Source organism: Astyanax mexicanus, chromosome 11 (genome assembly GCF_023375975.1).
Source record: "Astyanax mexicanus isolate ESR-SI-001 chromosome 11, AstMex3_surface, whole genome shotgun sequence".
NCBI classification, from domain to species: domain Eukaryota; kingdom Metazoa; phylum Chordata; class Actinopteri; order Characiformes; family Acestrorhamphidae; genus Astyanax; species Astyanax mexicanus.
In genome coordinates this window covers 18,740,722-18,766,483 of record NC_064418.1, presented here as the reverse complement: position 1 = coordinate 18,766,483, position 25,762 = coordinate 18,740,722, and the positions used below count along the sequence as shown (strand labels likewise).

General features: G+C 37.8%; 2 protein-coding genes across 2 annotated transcripts; one reads left to right on the top strand and one right to left on the bottom strand.

Moving 5' to 3' along the window:
* Positions 1-4,416: 4,416 nt before the first annotated feature.
* LOC125804932 (uncharacterized) lies at positions 4,417-8,478 on the top strand. The gene is made up of 5 exons (XM_049484830.1): positions 4,417-4,757; positions 5,124-5,215; positions 6,022-6,207; positions 6,298-6,374; positions 6,897-8,478. The coding sequence occupies exons 1-5, from the start codon at positions 4,514-4,516 to the stop codon at positions 7,870-7,872; spliced, it is 1,575 nt and encodes a 524-aa protein (XP_049340787.1). The 5' UTR covers positions 4,417-4,513; the 3' UTR covers positions 7,873-8,478.
* A 547-nt stretch (positions 8,479-9,025) lies between these two features.
* Positions 9,026-11,312, bottom strand: LOC111188276 (uncharacterized). The gene is made up of 2 exons (XM_049484616.1): positions 10,960-11,312; positions 9,026-9,976 (listed from the first exon to the last, which is right to left on the bottom strand). The coding sequence occupies exons 1-2, from the start codon at positions 11,068-11,070 to the stop codon at positions 9,224-9,226; spliced, it is 864 nt and encodes a 287-aa protein (XP_049340573.1). The 5' UTR covers positions 11,071-11,312; the 3' UTR covers positions 9,026-9,223.
* Positions 11,313-25,762: the final 14,450 nt, after the last annotated feature.

The window sequence follows — 25,762 nt, the reverse complement described above, 5'->3', positions numbered from 1 at the left end:
TAATGCATGCTGTGATAACAGTGTAGCGTTCCAATTAATGCACTGTGTTATACACCCACCATCTAATTCATTAAAACCCCCTACCTTGGACTGATGGAAATAGAACACAGTTTATTTAAAGCTGGATTTACATTAAAAAGCAATTCAAATTACATTTAAGTTGAAAATTCTGAGCAATTCTAAAATTTCAGCCTAACAAATAAGCGACATCTACTTCAGTTATATGAAGAACATTTAGACCACATAGGCTAACATTACAGACATAGATCATTTTGCTTTTAGTAGAATCAGACAACCCCTAACCCAGTCATTTATTTTTGTATCTGCATTGTTTAAAGTTCAGAGACACTGGGCAGAAGGAACAATGCTGAAATCTCTGTGCCACCCTGACAACGTCCACCACACATGTTCTCAAACACACCAGATAGTTCTGCAAGAGCTGTGCAGAGCTATTTTTCAGACCAGCTTTGGGTTCAACATTTTAATAGGACTAGTTATTTCCAGTCACCGGTCACTCAGGCCAGCTTATGAAATAATCACTATAGCTTCATGCAAGCTGGATACCTGTGGTATAGTGTAGTAGGGTATGTAGTACCAAGTCATATAAAGAAGTATAGGGTGCTATTGGGTAGTGTAGCATAGTATAGAGGAGTAGAGGTAGTAAAGGGTTGACTAGTATAACATAGAGAGTACAGAGTAATATAGGGGAACTATAAGGTAGTATAGAGTAGGATAGGTAGTAAAGAGTTGAATAGTGTGGTATAAAGAGTACAGGGTAGTATAGGGAAAGTGTACAGTAGTATAGTGTAGTATAGGGAGTACAGAGTAATATAGCGGAACTATAAGATAGTATAAGGGAATTGTAAGATAGAATATGAAGTATAGAGTGGTAGAGTGTAGTATAGGGAGTACAGGGTAATACAGGGTGTGAACTGTATTATAGGAAGTATAGAGTAGTATAGGACATGTAGTCTTTCAAAGAGGGGAAGCTCAATTTCAATCTCATAAAAGAATGAAAATAAAATGCTCCTAGCTCGGATGTTTACACTAAAAGATCGCTGATTCGCTCATTTCGCTGTCAAACAAAAAGGGATTCAGCCTCAGACAGATCATCCAATCATCATGCAAAAGCTAAGTGTCCCGGCCAGCCGAGGCCGGCCCACTGCCCCATAGACCCCCAGAGATGCTGAGCGTCTGATGGGTGGGGACAATCCCGAGCATTTATCCAATGACTCGTCTCGTTTCGCTGCACTCTTTGCTTAGCTTTTAAACTCTGTGGACGCTCGGCGTCCGCAATGCTTAAAGCACTGTGAAGCTGCAGGAATGAGTCAGAGGAAAGTCACGGCGTTACCAGTGATAAGAAGCTGATTCTGAACAAAACATACATCATTCATGTACACACAACAGTATATATTTGATCACTTATTTTTTGACATTTTAATGGAAGCTGAGCTTCCCTTGCAGTCTTAGAGCAATCGCCTCTGCTTAACACAATGTAAAGTAGTCAATGCACAGCTTGTAGAACAGTGTAAATTTGCTGTGCCCTCAAAATAACTCAACACACAGATATGAATGTCTGAACTGCTGGAAACAAATGTGAGTACACCCTTAAGTGAAAATGGTCCAACGTTTTAATAATTTTTGTGACCATCATTATTTTCCAGCACAGCCTTAACTCTCTTGGGCATGGAGTTCACTGTAGCTACACAGGTTGCCACTGGAATCCTCTTTTACTCCTCCATGAGGACATCACAGGATTGGTGGATGTATCTAAGTGTCATAGCAATACTGTATATTTGTAAACCTTGGTGGACTCATTCAGGTAGGTTCAATGGGAACCCACATAAGCCAAAAAAATTCTTAAGAGTCTAATTACCATATGAGAATGTATTTCAGGTTTGTCAACCATTAAAAGGCACTTCCGGGTCCTAAATGAACAGGTTCATATGGAGCAATTAAGAAAAATCATAGTTTATAGATGTTTATTATTTTTTGTAATGAACAATGCCAAATGTCTCAGCAACACAGTCATTATCTTTAAAGCTTTTAAACTCCAGATATAAAGCTTTTAATATCAGTGCTCTGACTGTATCTCCAGCATCAGCTCACCAACCAGTCAATCATCTCACAGTAGCAGTAATTAAAATTAATCTATAGTCTGAAACCCATGCAATGTAGAAAAATGGACACATATAGGTTTTTTTATTTGCATTTTTAGCTGAATACTTTATTTTACTTTCCAAAATTAAAGGAATATCCTGGGCCCTACCCCTTCTGCGTTGTGAGTGCATGTCTAGAAGTAGGGATTCTTGTTAAGTTGAAGGGGTTAGGGGGAATTGTTAGGCCCTTCAAACGAAAATTTTCCAGAAGCACATTTAAAGGGCTATGAGAATCACTGGCAAGAAACAATATAAATATAAGAAACAAATAAATTTGAAAATTTTTCTTGTTATATATTATGATAGCCTCTATATTACCATAGTTTAATCTGTATTTTTTATTTTTATGGCCGTTTTGTTCATATAAGGTAAAAAAAAGTCACTTGGGGCAGGAGTACAAAAGAGAAATGGAATCTGGGGTTAGTATATTGTTGCTATAATGTTTAGTTTATTATAGGCAAAACAATGCATAGACATATTGTTATTACTGCTTTAGAAAACAGAAATGCAGCAGAACATAGAACACAAAGAAGGCACCTGTTCTGTGTGTGGTGCTCACACAAGAGCAGCCTACTCTTCCTCGTTTGGCTGGATGCTGTGCAGTGGCCATCTTCATTTGCATAAACTTGGCGAGGCTGTGTTTAGTGCTACTCAACCCAGCATGCACCGGCTCTCTCCACTGAAATGAATAGGATGCATTGAGGCTAAAGTGCTAGTGAACATGTACCATTTTACCCTGGAGAATACTGTATTACTAGTATTCTAGTATTAAAGGATAACTAAATTTTTTTTAAAGACAGTGCAGAAGTGTGTGTGAAGGCCGAGTCATGTTCTGATGTTCTGATGACTGCATGTTGATGATCTTTGAAGGTTCAGATTGAGGAGTGTTGAGTCCCACTGGAGCTCCAGTCATCTTTCTAAAGTGGGCAGCAGTGGGGGGTGTGAAGGCTACTCTGCGTGAGCTCGGTGCCAGGCGGTGGGACGAGCACAGGCTGGACATTACTCACTCGCATGAGCTGTGCTTTTATCGCCCAGGAAACAGATGATTAATGAGCTCTTTGTTTAGCAACATTTATAAATTCATCTGTCTCGAGACGACTAATGAGAGATGGTGCTTTACTGTCTGGACTACACCGGACTCTTTCTATTGGTTTAAAGTTACTATAGATAAGTCCTACACTGAACACAGGAATGTAGGAATGAAGAAAAATGGAAAAAATATTTTTGGGTTGTGTCCAGTGGGAAGCATCTTGTGTGCAGTGTCCTTTTGGCAGGGTGTCCTGTGGGAGGAGTCCCGTGGGCAGTGTTCTGTGGGTAGTGTCCTGTGAGCAGCATCCTGTGCCCACTGATGAAGGACTAAAGGATGAGCAGCACAAAGAGATTCAGATCTTCTGTCTCTGACTTTACTTTATCTACAAGATGGAGCAGATAGGAGTGTCTAATATAGGAACAGTGAGTGAACACAGTGTTTAAAAACTCCAGCAGCACTGCTCTGTCTCTGTTCCGAGCAGGGGTTTACTAAAGCCGTAACATAAAAAAAGAATTATAAATAATCAAAGTTGTATTATATTCTGTTTGGTCCACAGTTACATTCTCGAAAATGTCCCAAAAACATAAAAGTGGTAAAACTAGCAATAAACTAACAAGTTAAAGAAAAACACATTTGTTTGTGCAACATGAAGATATTTCCTTGCTTATTTTTGATTGGCTCTTTGAGTCATATAAACTGTCAGACTGCGTCAAGCTGTTCAGTACAGCAGTACAGGTTCTGTCAGTCAACAAGCAGACTATGGACATGGTCCCATCAGACCACAGGACATCATAAGGACAGGACACTTCCAGTACTCCTAGATAATCTTATTTGGTTCAGATGGTGCCAAGTACCTTCTGTGGTGGCAAACAGGGGAGGAGTACAAAGACAAGTATGTCCCCAATACAGTCAAGCATGGTGGTTGTGGGGGTCTCATGGTTTGGGGCTCCATGGGTGCTGTCCACTGTGAGGAGCTACAGTTCATTAAGGGAACCATGAATGTCAACATGTACTGTGACATACTATATCACAGAATCGTCCCCTCCCTTTATAAGCTGTGCCGCAAGGCAGTATTACAGCATGACAATGACCCCAAACCAGTGTTGTGCCAGTTCACAGCTTTTCTGAACTAGTTCAAGTTCAGTTCATACATGCTCAAAGTGAACAGTTCACGTTCAAAGTTCACAATTTTAATTTCAAAGTTCAGTTCATTTTCCTTTTTCGTGAGATATTCAAATAAATACTTTTTTTTCACACTACAAGCTAGAAATCACTATACGTTCTTTGAAACGGCTCATTGTAGACATTTGCTCATGACACTGCAATGGGCTCTTTGCACAACTACTTCCGCATTCTCGTTAGTGCTGCTCCAGCGTTTCCGGTTTGGCTTTTCCGGTTTTTCACTACAGTCGCAATGGCAGTGTTTTTCAGCCGGTGTTTGCAAGAGCTTCCCAAAATGAACATAAACGACGTTCATCGGATATGTAAGGAGACCAGCAAAGCCCCCACTAGCAAGCTGGAGAAAGGCTTTAAATTATACGCGTCTTCATACGTACACAACTACGAAGGTAAGGATTTTTTTATCTTAATTTTTCTGTTAGACGACACAGGCCAGTGTTAGCTGGGATAGCTAGCTAGCTAGCTAGGTACACTACTGTTAGTTGTGTTAGTTTCTCCTGTTAGTGTTAGTGTGTTAGTATCTTCTGTAAGACAAAAATGAAGTCTTTTGTTGAAGCTGTTGTTCATGATATTTATTTCTATACCTATATTACATGTAATGCTTATATTTACCTTGTTGTGCTAAAATGCTATGTGAATAATGCTAACACAGAGCAACAGCATGAAGACGCTGCTAGTTTGATTAGTTACAAACCAATAATTATCTACCTGATTAATGTACCAACTGTACAGTCATTTTGTATGTTGTTATTCAGTGTCGAATAGGGACAGGCTGTCAGGTGAAGTCAGCGTGAGAGCCTTGTGCTACAGATCCATGAGGAAGAACGAGTCACCACACAGTTTACGAGTAGGGAGAAAGTGTAGTGATAAAACAGAGGGTTCTGTGTCTATAGCACAGCAGAGTTTAGCATTTATTATACACTTTTAGCTGTTTTGTTCTAAGTGATTTTTTTGGGAGGGAGCAACATAGATCTGTTGGAATTCAGGAACTAAGTTTGACCCTTTAGGCAGTGTTTTTCAGTCCAGTTTCTTGACCACTCCACACAGTATTAAGCATTTCATGATTCAACATATCTGATCAATTTATGAAGCCACTAGTAAAGTGGCTCATGTAAGTTACCAGAAATAGAGTAAAAAACTGCTCTGGGAATGTTGGTAAACTAGGGTTTAATCATATGAACTCAACACATTTATGTATTTACCAAATTACCAGCTTTAACTTAGTTAATAAGCTAGAAAAACACAAAACTATTTAGAAAATGGGGTCTCTGTGACTAGGTTGCAGTTTTTTTTCTCTAAAGTTCAGACGTTCAAATCAGTGTTCACTGTTCTTTTACTAACAATACTAACACAATTTAAGGGTTTTAGTTAAAAACCTAAAAAAAATGTTCTTCTAACCAAAACCTACTGTCATAAAATAAGCAAGAGGTTCCATGTTCCATTCTTGGGGTCTGTATGGCATACACATTTTTTGTTTTCTCTTCATTTTAAAACAACTTTTTTGCCCAGCGCGCACCAAACCCAAAACCAAAACTAAATGAATCAAAAGCTAAATATTAGATACCTAAAAATGTGATATGAGATCCCCAGGACTGGTATAGGGAACCCTTGAATTAAGCGAAGTCATTACTAATTTTGCTTTCACTTTTACAGATCAGGCTTCGGGATTCTTCTCCTGTTGTGTTGACACACACATGCTGTTCATGTGTCGCAGGCACTGCTCTTTGCAACCACTTAGTGGCTTTGCTTTTCCAAACGGCACATTTTTCTCAGCTCAGTGTGCCAGTAGTCCCCCCCTGTACTGAAACGGAACAACGCTGGCACAAACCTCGGACAATTGTAAGTTTATAATTGTCATCACACTCGATAAGCTTTCTAATTTAATGCACTGTCTGGACTAATTACAGCATCTTTTGTCTCTCTTATTAGGGTGTAAAGCCAGGACCCATCAACAGCATGGTGATCACCAAACCTGTGCCAAACCGGACATCTCAAGGTGGGGTTAGGTAAGGTGATTCATTTCTTTACAAATCTACTTATTTTACCAGCAGTAATATTTTTTTATAGAGTCAAATTTGTTTTACACAAACACAAATAAAATCTGCAATCAATATTTTAATAACAAAAAGGAGAAAGTGTATGTTGCAAATTTCAAACAAAAAAAATTATATAAAATTGTATATTTTAATTTAAATATTTTATTTTAGACTCTTTGACTGAAATCAAAGCATAGACTGGGTAAAAAATGCAAAACTGCAAAGAATAATAAAGTAACAAATAAGCTTTAACAATATATACTTAATAAATATATAATTTATTTCTATTTTGAATTTGCAATATACACTTTTCCTTTTGATTATTAAATTTTTGACTGCAGATTTTTGTGTAAAACTTTTGGCACCAATTTAACTCCACAACTTTACCTGCTCCACCACACCTGAAATGTAGAAATGTGGAAATGTAGGAATGTATAAATAATAATTTAAATGCTTACAGTTTGGTATTTTTTTCTGTTTATTTTTTTGTAGAAGCGGACTCTACAGAGGCATGGTGGGCCCTTTACCGGACCCATGCATGTTTAGAATTGCAGAGGCTTATGAAAAGTTTGCACTTGAAGACAAGCCACTAGTGACCACCATGGGCATGGGAATAAAGAAGCCAGCTGTTCAGTGTGCTTTTGGTATGGTGCAGGAGGGCAGTGTATTGTCATACCAGCAGCCTGTCTTACCATCACGGCACATCACACTGCATCTTGATGCTCCATCATTTCCTCATCTGCCTCTGGAAGACCACCACCTTGATGCACCCACATGTGCTTTTGTGTGCACTGAACAGGAGCTTTTTCACCTGAAAGCTTTGGAGGTGTCACTTAACATGGCTCACCAAATTGAGGCTTCAACTCAGGAGCAGAGTTCCTGTGCTGACTGGCATGTGCTTCACCAGCCTAGAGTGACAGCCTCACGTTTTCGTGAGGTGTGTCATGTCAAAGGGCAAAGCTCTGCGGAATCCCTAGCTGAGCGCATCATCAGAGGTACCAGACAGACGGCAGAAATGAAGAGAGGTGTAGAGATGGAGTCCGGAGCAGCATCTGAATACTGCAAAATGCTGAATGTTAACTACACTCCATGTGGTCTAGTCATCCACCCAGATGCTCCCTGGCTTGGTGCATCCCCTGATGGTGTTGTATTCGACCCAACTGAATACCCCCAGTTTGGCTTGGTGGAAATAAAATGTCCTAATGTGAAGAACTACATTGACTGTAAGTATCTGCACATGGAGTATGGATGTTCCAAACTAAAGAAGACTCATGCGTATTACTGGCAGATTCAAGGTCAGTTACTGATCACTGGGTTGCAGTGGTGTGATTTCGTGGTGTGGGCTCAGGAAGACATCTTTGTGGAACGGATTTACATGGATGCAGATGTACAGAGGCAAATTCGTGAGAAGACAGACTTTTTTTACTTCTACACATACATGACAAAATACCTGTCAATGAAACGTTAAAATGTAAAAATGAAAACTGAATCTGTTTACACTTGTTACAAAATGTTTTTATTGTACAAAGTTTACAAAAGTTCATACAGAATCTGCACAAACACACCTGAATCACATTATAGGTTTAATATATATGAGGTGTGTCTAAAATTACTGTGGCTTTTAGTACAATCTGCTCTTTTACAGTTTAATATATCGTCGCTGTCCCAAAAAAAAAAAAAAAACTCAATTTTTGTCGATTTTTAGTTTACTACATAATTTGAACAAACAAACAGTTCCTTACACTGTTTCACAATTTATTGTTCAATGGAGCAATAGAAACTCTTTAAAATGACCTGAAAAACTCTTTTTACATTGACTTCTATTGAAAGTTTACAAGATTTTTTGTCTTTCCTGTACAGTTGCTGTTTTGGAGATAAGTGTTTTTCATTGGACAGCGACGATAAACATTGTGTGAACATAAACTAAATAGTTGGAAATGGAATGTTCTGTATACAATTATCTACTGCTATAGTATAAACATTTTGCACCCATAATAAGTATCTGTTAAATCCTGAAAATACTTTTTTATACTTATATATTACATTATTTATATATATATATATATATATATATATATATATATATATATATCATCTATTATAATATATTCTGTTCTATTTTAATAAATATTATATATTCTATTCTATTTTATATTAAATATTTTATATTATATTAAATATTCTATATTATACATTCTATTATATATTCTATTATATAAAATATTATATATATATTTTATATTATTCTAGTATATATTCTATTAATTATTCTATATATTCTATATTCTATTCCATATTCTATTAATTGTTCTATATATTCTATATTCTATTCTATTATATATTCTATTATATTTTATATTAAATATTCTATATATATTATATATTATTCTATTATATATTATATATATTCTATTATATTTTATATTAAATATTCAATATTATTCTATTCTATTATATTCTATTATATTTTATATTGAATATTCTATATATTATATATTCTATTCTATTTTATATTATTATGTATTATATATTCTACTATATATTATATATTAATGTATATATTATTTATTAAATAGTAATTTCTTCAATATATTGAACAGATACTTAAAAAAATTGTGAGTTTATATTCTTATTAAATTATATGTTTACTTAATGAAATTGTGCACAAATAAAACAAAAATAATTCTTGCGAAGAGTATGTGTGTGTGTGAGTGCTGCAAACTATTTACATGTTTTGGTACATTGGCTATTCACATCAGGAGCTGAATCTGAACTGATTCTCTAGAACTATAGAGGAGATGGACTCCCTGGGACTGGAGTTATTTAACCCATGCCTTAACCAGTGCTTTGTTTTGATAATTTGACAAAAGGCATGCCACTGTAAACAACTGGCTAATGTTTACTGTATGGGTAAGAGACATGACACCATCAAACAACTTGTTTTGTTTGATTCTCCTAATTACACGTTCTACATGTACTCTAAGTCGAGCTATGGATTGGGTTTCAGTAACCTGGTATGCAGGCATCTGGTTTTGCTTTGACAGAAATGGTGGGCAGTGCACTTTGCACTTCACACAATCAGTAATGAGAAAGCCCTTGTCAACCATCACTGCCATTCCTTCAGTGAGCAAATTGGCCAACCCTGACTGTTTGAACAGCTCTTTGTCACTCACTGACCCAGCATAAAGTGAGGAGACGAATGTCACAGGACCATGTGGGGCTATGCCAACCAGGCCCTTCATGGTGCAGTGTGACTTGTATGTGGAGTACATCTCACTTTGTAGGAGTGGTGATGATGGTGTCTGGCACCTGAGCTCAGTGCAGTCCAAGATTACCTGAGTATCAGGATAGTCTTTGTATTCAGCAGGGAGATTGTTTTTCACTTCCTCTTGCGACAACCAAATGCACACAGATCCTAGAAGCGTGTAAAGGTAGTTTGTCCACGTTGAAATTATTCTGCTGACTGTGGAAGGATGGATGTTAAAGCGGTGTCCCAAGTCTCTCTCCTTCAGGCCAACAGAGAGATGCACGAGGAAAAGGAAAAATTCATCTACTGGCTGCAGCACCTGCCTCTGTGAGGGAAATATTGTAAAATGTCAAATTAATACAGGGAAATCTCAAGAAATTAGAAAATCTTTGAAAAGTTACTTTATTTCAGTAATTCAGTTCAAAATGTGAAACTCATATAATTATATAGATGTATTACACACAGAGTGATCTATTTTCAGTGTTTATTTATTTTATTGTTGATGATTATGGCTTACAGCCAATGAAAACCCAGAAATCAGTGTCTCAGAAAATTAGAATATTATATAAGACCAATTGGTACTTTAGGCAGTGTGGGCAGTGAACCAAGTCCTGTTGGAAAATGAAATCTGCATCTCCATAAAAGTTGTCAGCAGAGGGAAGCATGAAGTACTGTAAGATTTTGTGGTGTTGATCCACTGTGTTAGTCTAAAGTCAGTGCAGTTTTGTTTTCCCACAAAATCTTACAGCACTTCATGCTTCCCTCTGCTGACAAATTTTATTGAGATGCAGATTTCATTTTCCAGCAGGATTTGGCACACTGCCCACACTGCAGAAAGTACCAATTGGTCTTATATAATATTCAAACTTTCTGAGAAACTGATTTTTAGGTTTGATTGGCTGTAAGCCATAATCATCAAAAAATAAAATAAACGCATAAAATAGAGTGCAATACATCTATATAATATGAGTTTCATATTTTAACTGAATTACTGAAATAAAGTAACTTTTCAAAGACTTTTGAAAAAAATATTTTTTTCATATATATGTATATCATTACATGTACAAACAATCTACTTAAAGCATTTTAAGACGTTCCTGAGGCACAGAGACTGAAGCTGAGACTGCACTGACAGGTGTCATACACCACAACTACTACAACTATTAAGTAAGACTGTACATAAGACAAAATTTATAACATCAGGTAATTTATTCCAAATATTACAGTAACATCATAATATGTAAATCAGGTATCATCAGTTCCTTCAATCCTTCATTAGTTTCTTTGTTACTAAAAAAAGTACCGTACCCCTGACTGTCGTGAATGGGTCACGTCTTCGTTCTTCTTAGCTGCAGCTTTGGCTCTCGAGACCCGAACCATTTTGTGGACGGATGGCTCAATAAGCCAGCAAAACGACATCAGGTGGTCATAGCTTGGGAATCTGTAGGCAAAATAAGTATATTTATGTTACGTTTTACGTGTCAACTTGTCAGTGCATTGCTTAAATAGCTAACTAGCTGTGTTTACTACACGTTACCTGGTGTAAAATCGGATGTCCTCGTCGGAGCCGGCGAAACGTTGCAGCCCAAAAGTTGTGTGGACTCGTAGTTCTTGTAGCTGATTTCTCAGCTCCTCCACTTCACGGGACAGATCTTCGTTTTCAGCACAAGACATGTCTAGCGATGATGGCTCAGGAGCAGAACAATAATTGTGATCCATTGTAAGATCAGCTGGTGGATCATCAAGGCAGGTAGGTTCAGCTGGCCTTTCTCTTCTCTCCCATACACTTAGCCTTGGAGCCTGTGTGCTGTAGTCGTTCCATTGAAAAAGCAGTGGCACTGCATCCTTTGCCAATCTTCTCCGACCTTCTGCCGTTTTTGGGTCTACCAGGTGGTCTGGTATGAAGTGTCTGCTGCAGACCTTTGTATGCGCTGAAATGGTAAAGTGGTCCCTGCGGATGTTTATCAGCCACTGTGTCCTTAGATCATTTTGAGCCGGGAAGCTATGAAAGCTTATGGTTCCATTAAATTTAGCAGACGCGGTGCAAAAAGGAACACAACAGTGCTCTGTATATTGTTTTTGCTGTTTCTGAAAATGTTCCGACTTGAAAACTTTACGACGGACACTCATTTTGAACTCAGACTAGCAAAAGTAGGAGGTTTTGTGTATGCCGGCGAATGTAAACAATACAACCGGAAGCGTTCGAGCCGTATTATTTAAAAGCAGAAATGCGTCAGAGCCCTGAGTGCAAGGAGCGCATTGTGCGTTTCTTAAGTGATGAAAATGTTCAGGAGAATCGGTGTCTGTCTCCGTGCATCACTTCCACTAGCCATTTTTTTTATTGCAGCGCTTTCTCTCACTCCCGTCATTGGTCTCTCTCTCTCTCTCTGTATCTCTGTCTCTCTCTCTCGCGCGCGCTCCGCACTCTCGTCGTTGGTCTCTCTCTCTTTCTCTCGCCTTCGCCCTCGCACTCTCTCTCTCTCGCCCTCTCTCTCTCTCTCTCGCGCTCTCTAGCCAACGTTCATTTACAGTGATGTCTGCTGTTCATGACATATAATGTGAACTAATTCACGCTCAAGTTCTTTATTAAAAAATGCGTTGCGTTCAGTTCAACATTCATGAAAAAATGAGCGTGTTCAATGAACGTGTTCTTTTGAACTCGTTCACGCACAACACTGCCCCAAACACACCTCCAAGACGACAACTGCCTTCCTAAAGAAACTGACTGCAAAGGTGCTGGACTGGCCAAGCATTCATCTAGTCTCTAACAGAAGTTCTCCAACATCCACAAGGTTTCTTACATCCGCCAGCTCTGTGATACCATCATGGAGGAAAGGAAGAGAATTCCAGCAGTAACCTATGAAGCTCTAGTGAATTCCATTCCCAAGAGGGCAAAGACAGTGCTTGAAAATAACAGTGGTCACAAAATCTATTGATACTATAGGCACAATTTGGACATTTTCCTGTTTCCAGCAGTTTAGACTGTTTACACTATGTATAAGCTGTGCACTGACTACTTTTGCATATGTATAATTTATTTTTTTTGCTTATGTTATGTTATGTTATCTTTATTTTATTTATTTGCATAATATTACCTTTTATTCCATAATATTACCGTCCAAATCCACCGTTTTCTTTATATTTTAATAACCTTATCGTATTAGTTTTCCCTCTTGCTCCTATTTCCACTTTAAATATTACATTCTCAGTCTGTGTCTATGTACTTTTGATTTAAGGTTATATTAAAGCTTTTCATGAAACAGTGTTGTCAACAACTCAAAATGCCCACCCGTTATATTTTACTGCCCCCCCAAGCAAAGCGGTCTGAGCCGGGGCTGTTCACTGCAGTGCTGAGAATGATCCACCGCCCAAATAACATCTGCTCTGTGGTGGTCTCTCCTTTGTGGTCCTGAGTATTGAAGAACAGGGAGAAAGGAGGATATTAATAAGGTATGCAGAGAAATAGATACAGGACTACAATCTATGAAACAACTACTAGGAGGTGTTCAGAATGTTATACTTGATGTGTACAGTTTTTACTATTGTTAAAACCTATATTAGACTCCAGTTTTTTTTATTTGTCGTGGTCTTAAGGCAGTGGTTGCATTTTGCTCAAAACTTTGGCTAGATGCCTCTTGGTGTTAATGCTTTAGTACCCTCACTCCAGTCCTATCACAGTACGCCTTATTATTACAGTACCCTCAGTCCTATCACAGTATGGATTTTTTTAGGATATACTAATAGGAAAGGAAGTAATGTGCTATGTGTGATAAGTGTCACATTACAAAATGAACCAATCACATGACCTCACCTGTTGCACAAGGAGCGGATAGGTTTCATGTCTGCAGTGGACCAACCATATCTGATTCTATAAAGCAACCCACTCATTTCAGCAGGACCAGAGATTGGTATTTTTAGCAAAACAGGCGGACACAGCTCCATACTCGACCAAACGAGCTGTACAGAACTCACAACAGGACAGCACAACCTGTCCTAATACATTAACAGAAACCACATTAACTACCTTAAGAGAATGAAGAATAGCAGTACATCATTAGGCAAGGCTGAGGTGATCAGAACAGTACTGCAGATCAGCCGAGGGCAGTATAATATGTTCACATGTGGTTTCACCCGTTTAGTGTGTCACTCATGTAAATCATGTCCTCCAACTCCATCCAGCCTAGGCCTGCTGAGCTGACTAATGCCAGTCAAGCTGTGGCAGTGCTTCACTCTGACCCCATACCGCCCGAGTTCACCAACAAATCATCAGCTTAAAGCCTGACTCAGAAAACGACGCTGCGCTCAATCACTCACCCACAGCCTGGTGACTCCAACACGCGGATTAATCAACAAAGAAACGGATTAATAAACATCAAAATAGCAGTGGTAGCATGGGACAGGCAAGAAATATACTTTAAAAGCTGAAAGACTTTAAATTACTGTAATAAATCATATTTTGTTGTGCTTTTTTTTTACATGAAAAATCAGTTCTACAAGTTCATTCTGCCTTTGTCTGATGAATGACTTCATATCTTCCACAGATAAACAGCTTTAAAAAAGGCCTGCTGCTTACATTCCTGAGGGTGAAAGTCACAAGAATACTACACTGTAACATTTTGATTGAACCTTTAACAGTAAAGTACTGTTTTAATCAAATAAAGAACATTGCTGTAAATACAGCAACCCCATGTGACTTTTCTAATTATAGTTACTAACTTCAAAGCAGTGATGAAGGAGGATCAGCTGCTCAGTGAAGGACTCTGGTAATGTGAAGAGCAGTTCATCAGTCGTTCATAAAGATGTCATTTGAATATAAAATGTATAATGATAAGAGTTTTTAATGTTATTTTTCTTTTCAGCATTTCTTAGTACATTAAACAGCATTACACAAAAAGTACTTATTTTCTATTGGCTGCTGCTCTTATTTATTTTGCCCTTATTTATTTTCATAATGGGTGTGTGTCCCACACCCTCACTTTGCCTCAGCCTTATTGCAATTACACGTTTTGTTATATACATGTTTATTTAGTTTGTGTATTCTGGAACAACAAAGTCAAACAGAACAGAAAAAAGCCAAAATTGTTATAATTTCAGGAAAAATTCCAGATATAGACCAAAAGTATTGCCAATTTCAAATTAAAATTTGGTTGCACACTGTTGGAAAAAAATACTCAAATCAATATTTTTCTATAACATTTACAATATTCTTACACTTCTCAGCTGGAATTCTAGACAACTCTTTGTTTGCAAACTGTTTCAGGTCTCCCAACAGCAATTTAAATATCTCTCCCCAGGATTTAAATGGGATTAAGATCTTGACTGATTGGTGGTCACTTCAGAACTCTTCAGCGCTTTGTTTCCATCCATTTCTGGGTGCTTTTTGAAGTATGTTTGGGGTCATTGTCCTGCTGGAAGACCCATGACCTAGGACTCAAACACAGCTTTCTGACACTGGGCCCTACATTGGGACCCAAATTCCTTTGGTAATGTTCACAGTGAACACAGTCAAGGTGCCCAGTTATTTGTGTTGTTGCAATATAAGCAAAGGGAATAAATATATGTATAACAGAGACTGTGTAATTGCAAAAAGCTTTCTGGGAAAAAATCAGGGGTGCTAACACTTTTAATCATGACTGTATTTAGGTTCCCTGGGGCATTAAATTATTATTATTATTATTATTATTATTATTATTGGTATTATTATTATTATTGTGTTGCATATTTATTTATGATTCTCTTTCTTTCATTATTCTCTTGGACTCTTTGTGGGGGTCCTTGCTTTAGCTTTTGTGCTGGTACTCAGTTTTTAGAGCGTATGTGTGAATGTTTCAGTGAGATGTATTGTATGTACAGGCATTTACTTCTGCATGTAAATAAGTACTATAATTTTCCATCATTCTCGTGTGTGAAAGTGAAATGGCGTTATATAATTGCATGTGACCAGCAGAAAACAGTGTGAAAAGCAGAAAAGGTGTGTGTGTGTGTGTTCTAATTTGATGGTTCTGTTCTTCCAGTGCTTGTTTCACACCATCAGTAATGGTTTGGACTGCATGCTGTTCTTCTCCCCACTAGCCCCAGTTACACCTGCACCATCTGCAGAGAGAGAGAATACAGTAATGAGGAATAAGAACACTTAAATTTCTGTCAATAATTCAAATAATAATAATAATGTTTATTTTTACAGCACCTTTTCATGGAACACTGTTTCAAGACAAGTGTCACAATAATATTTAATAGAATAATAAAAATAATAAAAAAAAATCCTGCAAACAACACATACTAAGTGCAGAAATATAAACATACATCAGATACACTGTAAAAAATTACAGTATGTATTCCCTCAAAACCCACAGAAAACAAACATCCCAACTCTTCTCTGTGCTGGAGGACCAAGCTGGTGGAATGAACTTCCACTGGTCGTCAGAACAGCAGAGTCACTCACGATATTCAAACGCTGACTGAAGACTCATCTTTCCAAAGAGTTTGTAAACAAATAATAAAAAAGAAATAAATCTTCTAGGGTTCTAAACATGATCAGGCTCTGTATATCCCTTGATCCTTGTCTCTACAAACTTGCTATAGATATTTTGACTTAACACTGAAGCACTGTTGTAAGTCGCTCTGGATAAGGGCATCTGTTAAATACCTTAAAAGGTATGTTTACAAAGCAACAGTCTACACTCACTATTTCCATTCGGCAACACTATTTTATTTTATATTCCTACACTGTAAACTTACAATGTATTTAAAAGCAATACATTTCACTAAAAAGTGAATCACAAAAGTAAAATAGGAAACAATACTCAACTATTTTCGAGTTGAAGATTTGTGGCAACATATAGTTTAGTCTGTTCCCAGTGACTGCCTCTTTTCTATTGGCTTTTGGCACAATCTATTTGCATACTTGGTGTGCCCCCTCGTTTCTGACACACACCAACACTGTACTGATTCCCCCAGGATAACTTAGGTAAACTTGTAGATTAACTATATATTCTGATTTACTGGGCTATAGTCTTGCCTATATGTTGAGTACACATGTATGTTTTACCTAACAGAAATCAAAATTAACAATTTTTTTTAATCATTACAAATCTACTTTATTGACCTGACCGTAAAATTCAAAGTAAAAATATTGTGCAAAGCAACTGATTAAATGCATAAACTTCAATACATGAACTTACAATTTAAGCAAATTAGCTAAACACTTTTAACTTTTTTAATTAACTCAAATTTTCAGTTCACATTTATAAAAAATCTCAGGCAACAATAAGCTTAAAAAGTATTTAAGTAAATTCCACATATTCAGCCTTACAGTGTTTTACAGTGCTGGGAAATGGATTTACATATTACTAGTGGTTGCTATGATACAGGTGTTAATTGATAAGGTGTTGTTATGGTATAGAAGTTAATTGCTAACACTAAGATGACCGGCTATGTTCTCATCAACAGAAGATCATCACTGAAGTATGAATCCTGCAGATCTCCAGACTCCAGGTTTCCTCCCTGGTGATGCTCTGCCAGCCTGTCTCCACTTCCTGCTTGTCCATCAACCTGTCAGGAACCAGGAACCAGTAATGGTAATATGACACTGTTATATAACTAGATATAATCTGTGGTGGCAGCTCTTGACAGGGTATGACATCTGCCATGGCATGTTTATGGCAATGTGGTTACATCAGTGTGATGTAGCAGAACTCACGTAGAGCCCTGGAAGAAGAACTGTAACCACTGTACTTACTGTTGCTGTGTTAACATGTGGCTACTGCTGCTCTAACACAAAATATTTAACCTAAACTTATTTTACAAGGTGTTATGTTCTGTTTAGGGTTCTCTAATCTGTTTACCAATAAGGATAAGCTAGGGTTGTTCGATATGACAATATATTGTACCAGCAAAGGCGGATTTGGAAGTTCTGGGGCCCCAAGCAATGTTTTTTTCTGGGGGCCCTGATCAAGTGGATTCTTTTGTATAGCAAAATGCAATATTGACTCTGAAAACCTAGCTGTCTCAGGTACCTCATCCTCGTCAGATGTTCAAAAACTGAAGGAGCGTTGTTAAGCTTTCAGTGCTGGACTTCCTTTCCTTTATTTTCTTTCTTTTTTGGGCACCGCTTGGATAAAATTGTTTCATGGTTATGCTGAAGCTACCTTAGTCTACCTCGCCTAGCTTAACTTGCATGTATGATGTCTCTTCGGTGTCAAACTTTTTTTTTTTTTTTTTTTTTTTTTTTGGCCAACCTTTTGGCCAGCAGGGGACCCCCTGATCCCTGGGGCCCCAAGCAATTGCGTGGTTTGTAATCCATTTATTTTAGCAGAGTAACTGTAATCTGATTACCACTTACTGAAGCAGTAACTGTAACGGATTACAGTTACTCATAATTTGTAATTTGATTACGTAACGCCGTTACATGTAATCCGTTACTTCCCGACACTGGGTACCAGACACACATTCTCATTGATTTTTTTGTCCCCCATACATTGTAAATAAACACCTAAGTCATCCAGACTATGAAGGAACACATAAGGAATCGTGTAGGAACTTAAAGTGTTAAACAAACCATAATACTCTGTAAATCATTTAGGTGCTTTTATCTGGGGAGCTGTTAACTTGTGGTTTCTGAACCTGGTAACTCTGATTAATTTATCCTGTGCAACAGAGGAACCTCTTGCTCTTCCTTTCCTGGGGCGTTCCTGATCAGTGCCAGTTTCATCAATGTTTTTGATGGTCTTTACAACTGCACTTGAGGATACTTCCAAAGTTCTTAAAATTATTTCATTTCTTTTTTTTACTTAGTTGAGTAGTTGTCATTATAGTAATTGTCACAATATGGATTAGAACATCACTCAAATATTTATTGTATACCAACTCTACCACTTCACAACTTTACAACTGATGCTCTCAAACACATTAAGAGACAAGAAATTCAAGTAATTAACTCTTTACAAGTTCAGAACAGCTGTTAACTTAAAGCCTTTCCAGGTGACTCTACCTCATAAAACTGACTGAGAAAATGCAGCCAAGATGTACAAAGCTGTCATTTACGCAAGGGGTGCTACTTTGAAGAATATAAAATCTAAAACATATTCTGGTTTGTTTATCACTTTTTGTTTACTAAATAATTCCATGTTTGTCTTCATAGTTTGGATGAGTTTAGTATTAATATAGAATGCAGAACATTTTAAAATAATAAAAAAAAATACTGAATTTATGGTGTGTCCAAACTTTTGTCTGGTACTGTATTCTGTTTTAATGATTGTAAAAATGTCAGCGCTTGTGTTGCTTAAGTGACGCACTAAGGTGGAAGAGTGAGTGCACTGCAGAACTGGATAATTATGAGGAAAAGAACAACAGGAGAGGAACTTACTCAGCCACTTAGCATTTTACTGAACTGGACTGGTATTTATGTGACATGTGTTAAAGGCTTGGATGAATGCCACATGAACCAAATACAGTTTAAGGAAAACTAACGGGCCACAATAGAGCTAAGCTTTAACCAGAACCTGGCCAACACTGCTGAGCATTAGCATTCTTCTGGTACAGACAATAGACAAAGTGCAAATGTGCAACAAATGTGCAACATACAGGGGTTGGACAATGAAACTGAAACACCTGGTTTTAGACCACAATAATGTATTGTCTCGACGGACAGTTCTGGTGGAAACAGGAGAGTTGAGGTGCACATTGAATTCTGCCATGATTTGGGCAGCCGTGGATTTATGTTTTTTGGATACAATCCGGGTTAGCACCCGAACATCACTTTCAGACAGCTTCCTCTTACAGCATCCACAGTTAATCCTGTTGGATGTGGTTGGTCCTTCTTGGTGGTATGCTGACATCACCCTGGATACCGTGGCTCTTGATACATCACAAAGACTTGCTGTCTTGGTCACAGATACGCCAGCAAGACGTGCACCAACAATTTGTCCTCTTTTGAACTCTGGTATGTCACCCATAATGTTGTGTGCATTGCAGTATTTTGAGTAAAACTGTGTTCTTACCCTGCTAATTAAACCTTCATACTCTGCTCTTACTGGTGCAATGTGCAATTAATGAAGATTCAATTAAGGGCATCAAAACTAGCCCATGAAATGATACTAATAATTTTCTTCTACAAAATGAGCAGTTTCCTCAGGTGAGAAGAAAATAATATAATATAATAATAATAATATTACAATAATTCAAATGAGGTTCAAATAATGTCCGGTATAATGTTAGAAGTGCTTCACTGGGTAAAAACTGCCTCAATTTGAGAAATAATCCAACATATTTTGATAGTTTCTTGTTAAATTAAGAAAAAAAATTAGGAGTCATATTGATCTGGCCATAAAGAGAGTAAAGAAACCTGCTAAGTAACCTAAGAAACTAAGCAACCGTAGTGTTAGAACCCTGAGTAAAAGCAATAACAGGATGGGATTTTATTTTGTGTGCATGATAATAAGCTAAGGACCTCTGCCTCCAGTTTAAGTCTGGGTTTGTGTTCAGTTTAGGGTCCAGGTCTAGGTGGTGGCATTCGTGTCAGAAACGCTGCCTTCACTGTGCAGGTCTGTTTAGTAATTTCAGGTCAGGCTTCTGGTGCGTTTGGAAAGGGACGTATGAGCAGGAGAGCTGGCCTTGGGCTGCGATAACATCCATTCATGTCAGTTTTTCAGAGCGACTAATGCTGCCGTTTCCCAAAATAGCCCCCAAAGGACGAGCACAAATCATGCATCATGTTGTTTTGAGGTTATCGGAGCCTGAGGAACCAGCAAACAGTGCAATGCATCTGAAAGAAAAAAAAAACGCAGATATGTCAGGGGGGGCTAGACACAGCGAAGGAGATTTCAAAGAAAACAATAAATGACCGTCGAACAGTCAGCAGCCCGACCTCTACACCACTGGATCCCAGCAAGTTCAGCTGTGGGTGGAACTTCACATAGACTCTTACTGATTTATTTAAACTGCTTTTTCTTCTGGAGCAGAATGATATGGCCCTTAAATAATATCACTATAATTCATGGTATTTTGTGATAATGATATTCTTGTTGATATGACAAAACATTTTACTTTTAGAATTGATTTCAAAAATATACTACTGCAACAAAATACACATTAAAGTTTTATACATTCAAATCTACCCTAATTTTCGGGCTATAAGCCCTCCCTTTTTATGTTTGAACACTGTGGCTTATACAATGGTGAGGCTAATATGTTTTATGTTTTTTTTTTGTTGTTTATGGGCTAAGGCGCTTTAAAAGTGCTTTACTCACATAGATGTGTAGATTAATTCATGACTCGTTAGGACAACAAAGTATTTGCAGCTACTCAACATCAGCGTGAATCCTGCATTTAACATGCCGCTCACAACTAAGTGGAAGGCTTGGAAGAAAAGTGGTGAGAAATAATTTACCAAAACAGGCCACATGCGAAGAAACTTTTCCTCAAGTGTGCCAGTGGATCCTGACAGCGTAGAGACGTGTCAAAAAATCCACTATCAGCAACAGGTTTCGAATAGCCGGACTGCTCCATCATGAAGAGGACAGCACAAGCTCAAATAAGAATTTGCCTGGAGAGGAAACTGAAAAAAAATATTGACAAATTGAGAATAATTCATAAGTCATAATATTTCAAAAATAAAGCTGTAATATTAAATAGGAAAAGCAGGCTAATTACTTGGACTGCCAGTTTAAGAAGCTCGGAAGCAAAGGAGTGTTTCCTGATCTTTTACACAGCTGCTGTGATTATCATCAGTTAGCTATATTGATAACATGTTACAGTTAGATAATACAGTGTGCAGATTTTGCCATGGTGGCCTCGCTGTACAGTACAGTACAGTACAATAGGTAGGCTACTGTATTTTTTTTAAACCAGCCATGACAAACCACAAATGCTTTAACTCTCCCAATTTAAATAACTAATAAGTATTATATATACACTAACTTCACCCCTGAGGTGGCCAGTACACAACAGTGAGCGATCGGTGCTGCAGCATTGAAGCTAACAAGCGGGCTGGTTCAGCTGAAACCTTAGCTGCTACACAGCTTAAAAAACTTCAGCATGTCTCAAAAAAGATCAGTGACACATCTGATTACTACCTCTGCAATGATTAGTTTTCCAAAAATATACACCAGAAACCAGAAGTAAGTCTCTATATTGACTTAGTTTACCATTAACGGTAAGCATTACTCAGGGCCATTCCTAGCAACTATCTAACTATTTTGCTGTTTATTTATCCATCTGGCGTGTAATATACTGTCAATATAATGCCAGATATGGGTTTTAGAAGAGTTTAGAATTTATTTTGTAAGGGGAAGTCATAACTGAGATCTAGATCAGGCTGCAACAAGATAAAACTGTAGGCTATTCAAGTATAGATGTATATGTTATCTGCTAAACTAAGCAGTAAAATATTTGGATCTGTAAAGTAGTAACTCCAGCTCTGGGGTGTGTATTTTGGGAGCGGTGGGATTTTTCCGGTATAATTTGCTTGGCTTAGGCTAACACAGCTAGCTGTGCATAAAGCTAGTTTAGCTAACAACGGATAAAGTTCACATGAGCCGGTTTATAATATGACAGGTTGTTCTTTCCATGGTAGAAGTTACTGAACTTGTCTTGCACTGGATTGTGTAGATTAAGCCTCCTCAACTTGGCAACCCGAGTGAGAGCTTTGTGTCTGGGGATGGGTGGACAGGGCTTAAAACTCTCTGTAGCATTTTGAAATTGGACTGCTGTAGCTATTGCACACGCTCGCTCTCATTTCCTACTGAATGCTCCTTTAAGATCTCCTGGAATCCTGTTAGTGATCGTGATGGATACAGCTGGACTACATATCTCTGCTCATATATGAAGGGTTGGTTTGACATATTGAACGACTAACATTCAGCACAAGTCCAAGGAAAGTCCAGGGAGCTCAGTGCAGATCTGAGAAGGAGGATTACAGATTAACACATATGTAATGGAATGTACTTTGAAGCTGTTTCTACAAAACTACAGGTTCCAACATTAAAAAATAAACATATGTACATATGTGTTTTTTTATTGGGAGGTGTTGCTACTTATTGTGTTGCTTTATTGTGCCTCACGACAACTCCCTGCACTGTACCTTGCTCTCTCTCACTTCACATGTTTCTCACTCTACTTCATTCTGCCTCACTCCACTTTACTGTACCTTAGTCCCTCACTCTACCGCATACTAACTCACTTTACCTCACATTTTCCTCACTATACCTCACTCCACTTCACTGTACCTCATATCGATATCATGATAAAATAATCGAATTGATCTTACAGCCTTAAGTAGTGCCCAGTATGAAAACAGAATCAGTGAATGTAGCACTGCTCTAGACTTGAGCACAGGTGTTCATACTAGTTGGAGCTTCTTTTTTTTTATATATATATTTATTTATATCTCCAGGTGTCCATACCATGTCACCAGTCTGTAATCTGAAAAGCTCATGGAGAATAGTCCGTTGTCGACTCCTGCCAAATCGCAATTAAACGGCTAAAGTAATCCCCTCCGCGCTGAGGACACTAATCTCCTCTGCCCATGTTAATTGGACATTTGGTGACAAATCGGGGCAAGATGCGCACACAATCCCACGCCCGCCGCTCACGGTCTTGTAGTCACTACACAAACAGATGTCCGGGTGGATAGAGAATAAAGTCGCATCTTGTTTTCTCGTTTGGGTTGTAATCAAGAAGCTGAGGAGCTTTGATTAGAGTGACGGAATGTGATGCCCAGATTCCAAGACAAGAATGTCTGTGTGTAATTATCAGCCAGTGTGACATATTTGGAGATTTTTTTCGGGAATCTTGAAGGGATTTGGCACAGAGAGATCACTGACCAGCTTTCTGCTGCTGTTTACCACAAATTCATTAGTATTGGGTTGAGGTCAGCATCGCAGTATCACGATAGCAGTAGTTAAACATTTCATTTAAGAAAAGACCATGTGGTGTTTTAAAATTCAGAATGTGGATCAAAACAGCGCCTCTAATTATTGAATGTTGGCCACACCCTTCTTACAGGTGCACACAAATCAAGCGAAACTCCATTAATATATGCTGATTGGATCATCTGTGAATCTTTCACTATCCATAATTTTGTTTTTGTTTAAAGCATTTTTGTTCAAGAACTGGTATTTTTGCTGTTGGGTCAACACCCACAAATCATACAAAATACCCAAAATGTATTCACTTGTCTTCTTTTTGGGGGCTAATAAGTGAGATTAGACTGAATGACTGACAGTAGCATAAGTGTGACACATCCTGACTGGACTGTTTTGTGCTCAGTAGACCCATCAATGGTCACTGTGGGTGGGATTAACACTTAACCTCTCTCTTTCATAGTGCATGAGTTCAAGCACAGGGACAATAAAGCCAATACCCCTGCCAGTATTGCCCATGGTGGGCAAATAAACATAAGGCATTGAAGGCCCTTGTGGACATACAATGTTTTTGACAAGCTTAGATGGTAAATATGATGGTACATAGCATTAAGTAACTCCATCAAAGTTACAGTAAAAAGTTGCAGTAGCAGTATTCAGGTTGCAGTGGGAAAGATATTGTGGCAAAGTAAACTATTCTCAACCCCCATTAAACTCAGTGGAGTATGAACCTGATATTGATGTTTGCTGCTTTAAGTTAAAATTATTACATGATGTTACTTTAACGATGTTATAATTATGATAGTTATACAATCCTTTCCAAAATAATTCAAACAGTGAATCAAATCCCTTTATTTATTCTGTAAACTGAAAACATTTTGGTTTGACATTAAAAAAAATGTAAACAAACAAAAGTCCTGAGGCTTCACCAGAAGATGCAAACTATTGACAAGCAAAAACAAAAGGAAGGTCAGGCTCAGAATTGCAATAAAGTACAGAGACAAGCTAAAGTTTAAAGAATGAAACAATCTGCTCATGACCCCCAAACATACCAGCTCATCTGTGAAACACAGTGGAGGTAATGGCATGGCTTGGGCTTGCATTGCTTCTTCTGGAGCAGGCTCATAAATCTTAACTGATAACGTCACACATGACTGCAGCAGTACAATGAAGTCAGAAGTCAACTAACTAACCAACTAATTGGAAGATCCTTCATCATGCAGCAAGTTAATGACTCAAAACATACTGCTAAAACTACAAAGGAGTTCATCAGGGGTAAGAAGTAAAACAATTTAGACTGGCCTAGTCAATCTTCAGACTTAAACCCAACATACATTTACCTGCTAACAGGAGACTGAAGGGAGTAACCCCCCAAAACGATGAAAGCCTGGAAAAGCATCACATCAGAAGAAAGCAAATGTCAGTAGGTCACAGGTTAAATTCCAAGAAGAAAAAAAAAACAATACCTTAAATCAATTTACTTTAATCTATTAAAATTTATTTTAACTAAAATACGCTAAAATATGAATCCTTTGTCTCATTCATCTTTTAATGTCAAACCCAAATGTTTTTAGTCTACAGCATAAACAAATGGAATGGTGAATGTGTACCACAAGCTAGTGCTGGTTTGGGTACAGGTAAATCATTTGTGATATGATGGAAGTTTTATGAAAAAAGTAGGTTTATATCAGAGTAGGATGTACGAAAGTGTAGAAAGGATGGATGGTATAAGAAGGGGATGTTTTTCCTCCTCAATCTTAACATCACTGTGTAACCTGTTCTTTTGCACCTGAAGATTCTGAAGGGTGTGAAAAATGAGCTAATTTCTCTATATGGCTCCTGGTTGGCTCGCGCCAAAGGTACCTGCATGCTAGTAGTTCGTACATGGCCATTTATTTTACATCTCCAACAAGACAGAAGGAAATGGGTGAGGCAGAAAAATGCTCAGTAGAGGTTGAAAGCTTTCTTCTGATTAGCCAAACTTTATGTTAATGTTTTCAGCCATTGTTTCTTTATGACAGTTGTGTTAGAAACTCTCTACCATTGTTTAAATAAAATCAAATAAAATTGATTTACAATAATGCTTTTTACAACTGATGTTGTCGCAAGGCAGCTTTACAGAAATGTGATCACAGACACAGAATCAGACTAAGCATTGAACATACAACACAGAACCCCCAGTGAGTTAAGGGAAAAACTCCTTCAGATCTGGAGGAGAAGGAAACATAGGGAGGAACCAAGACTCACATGTA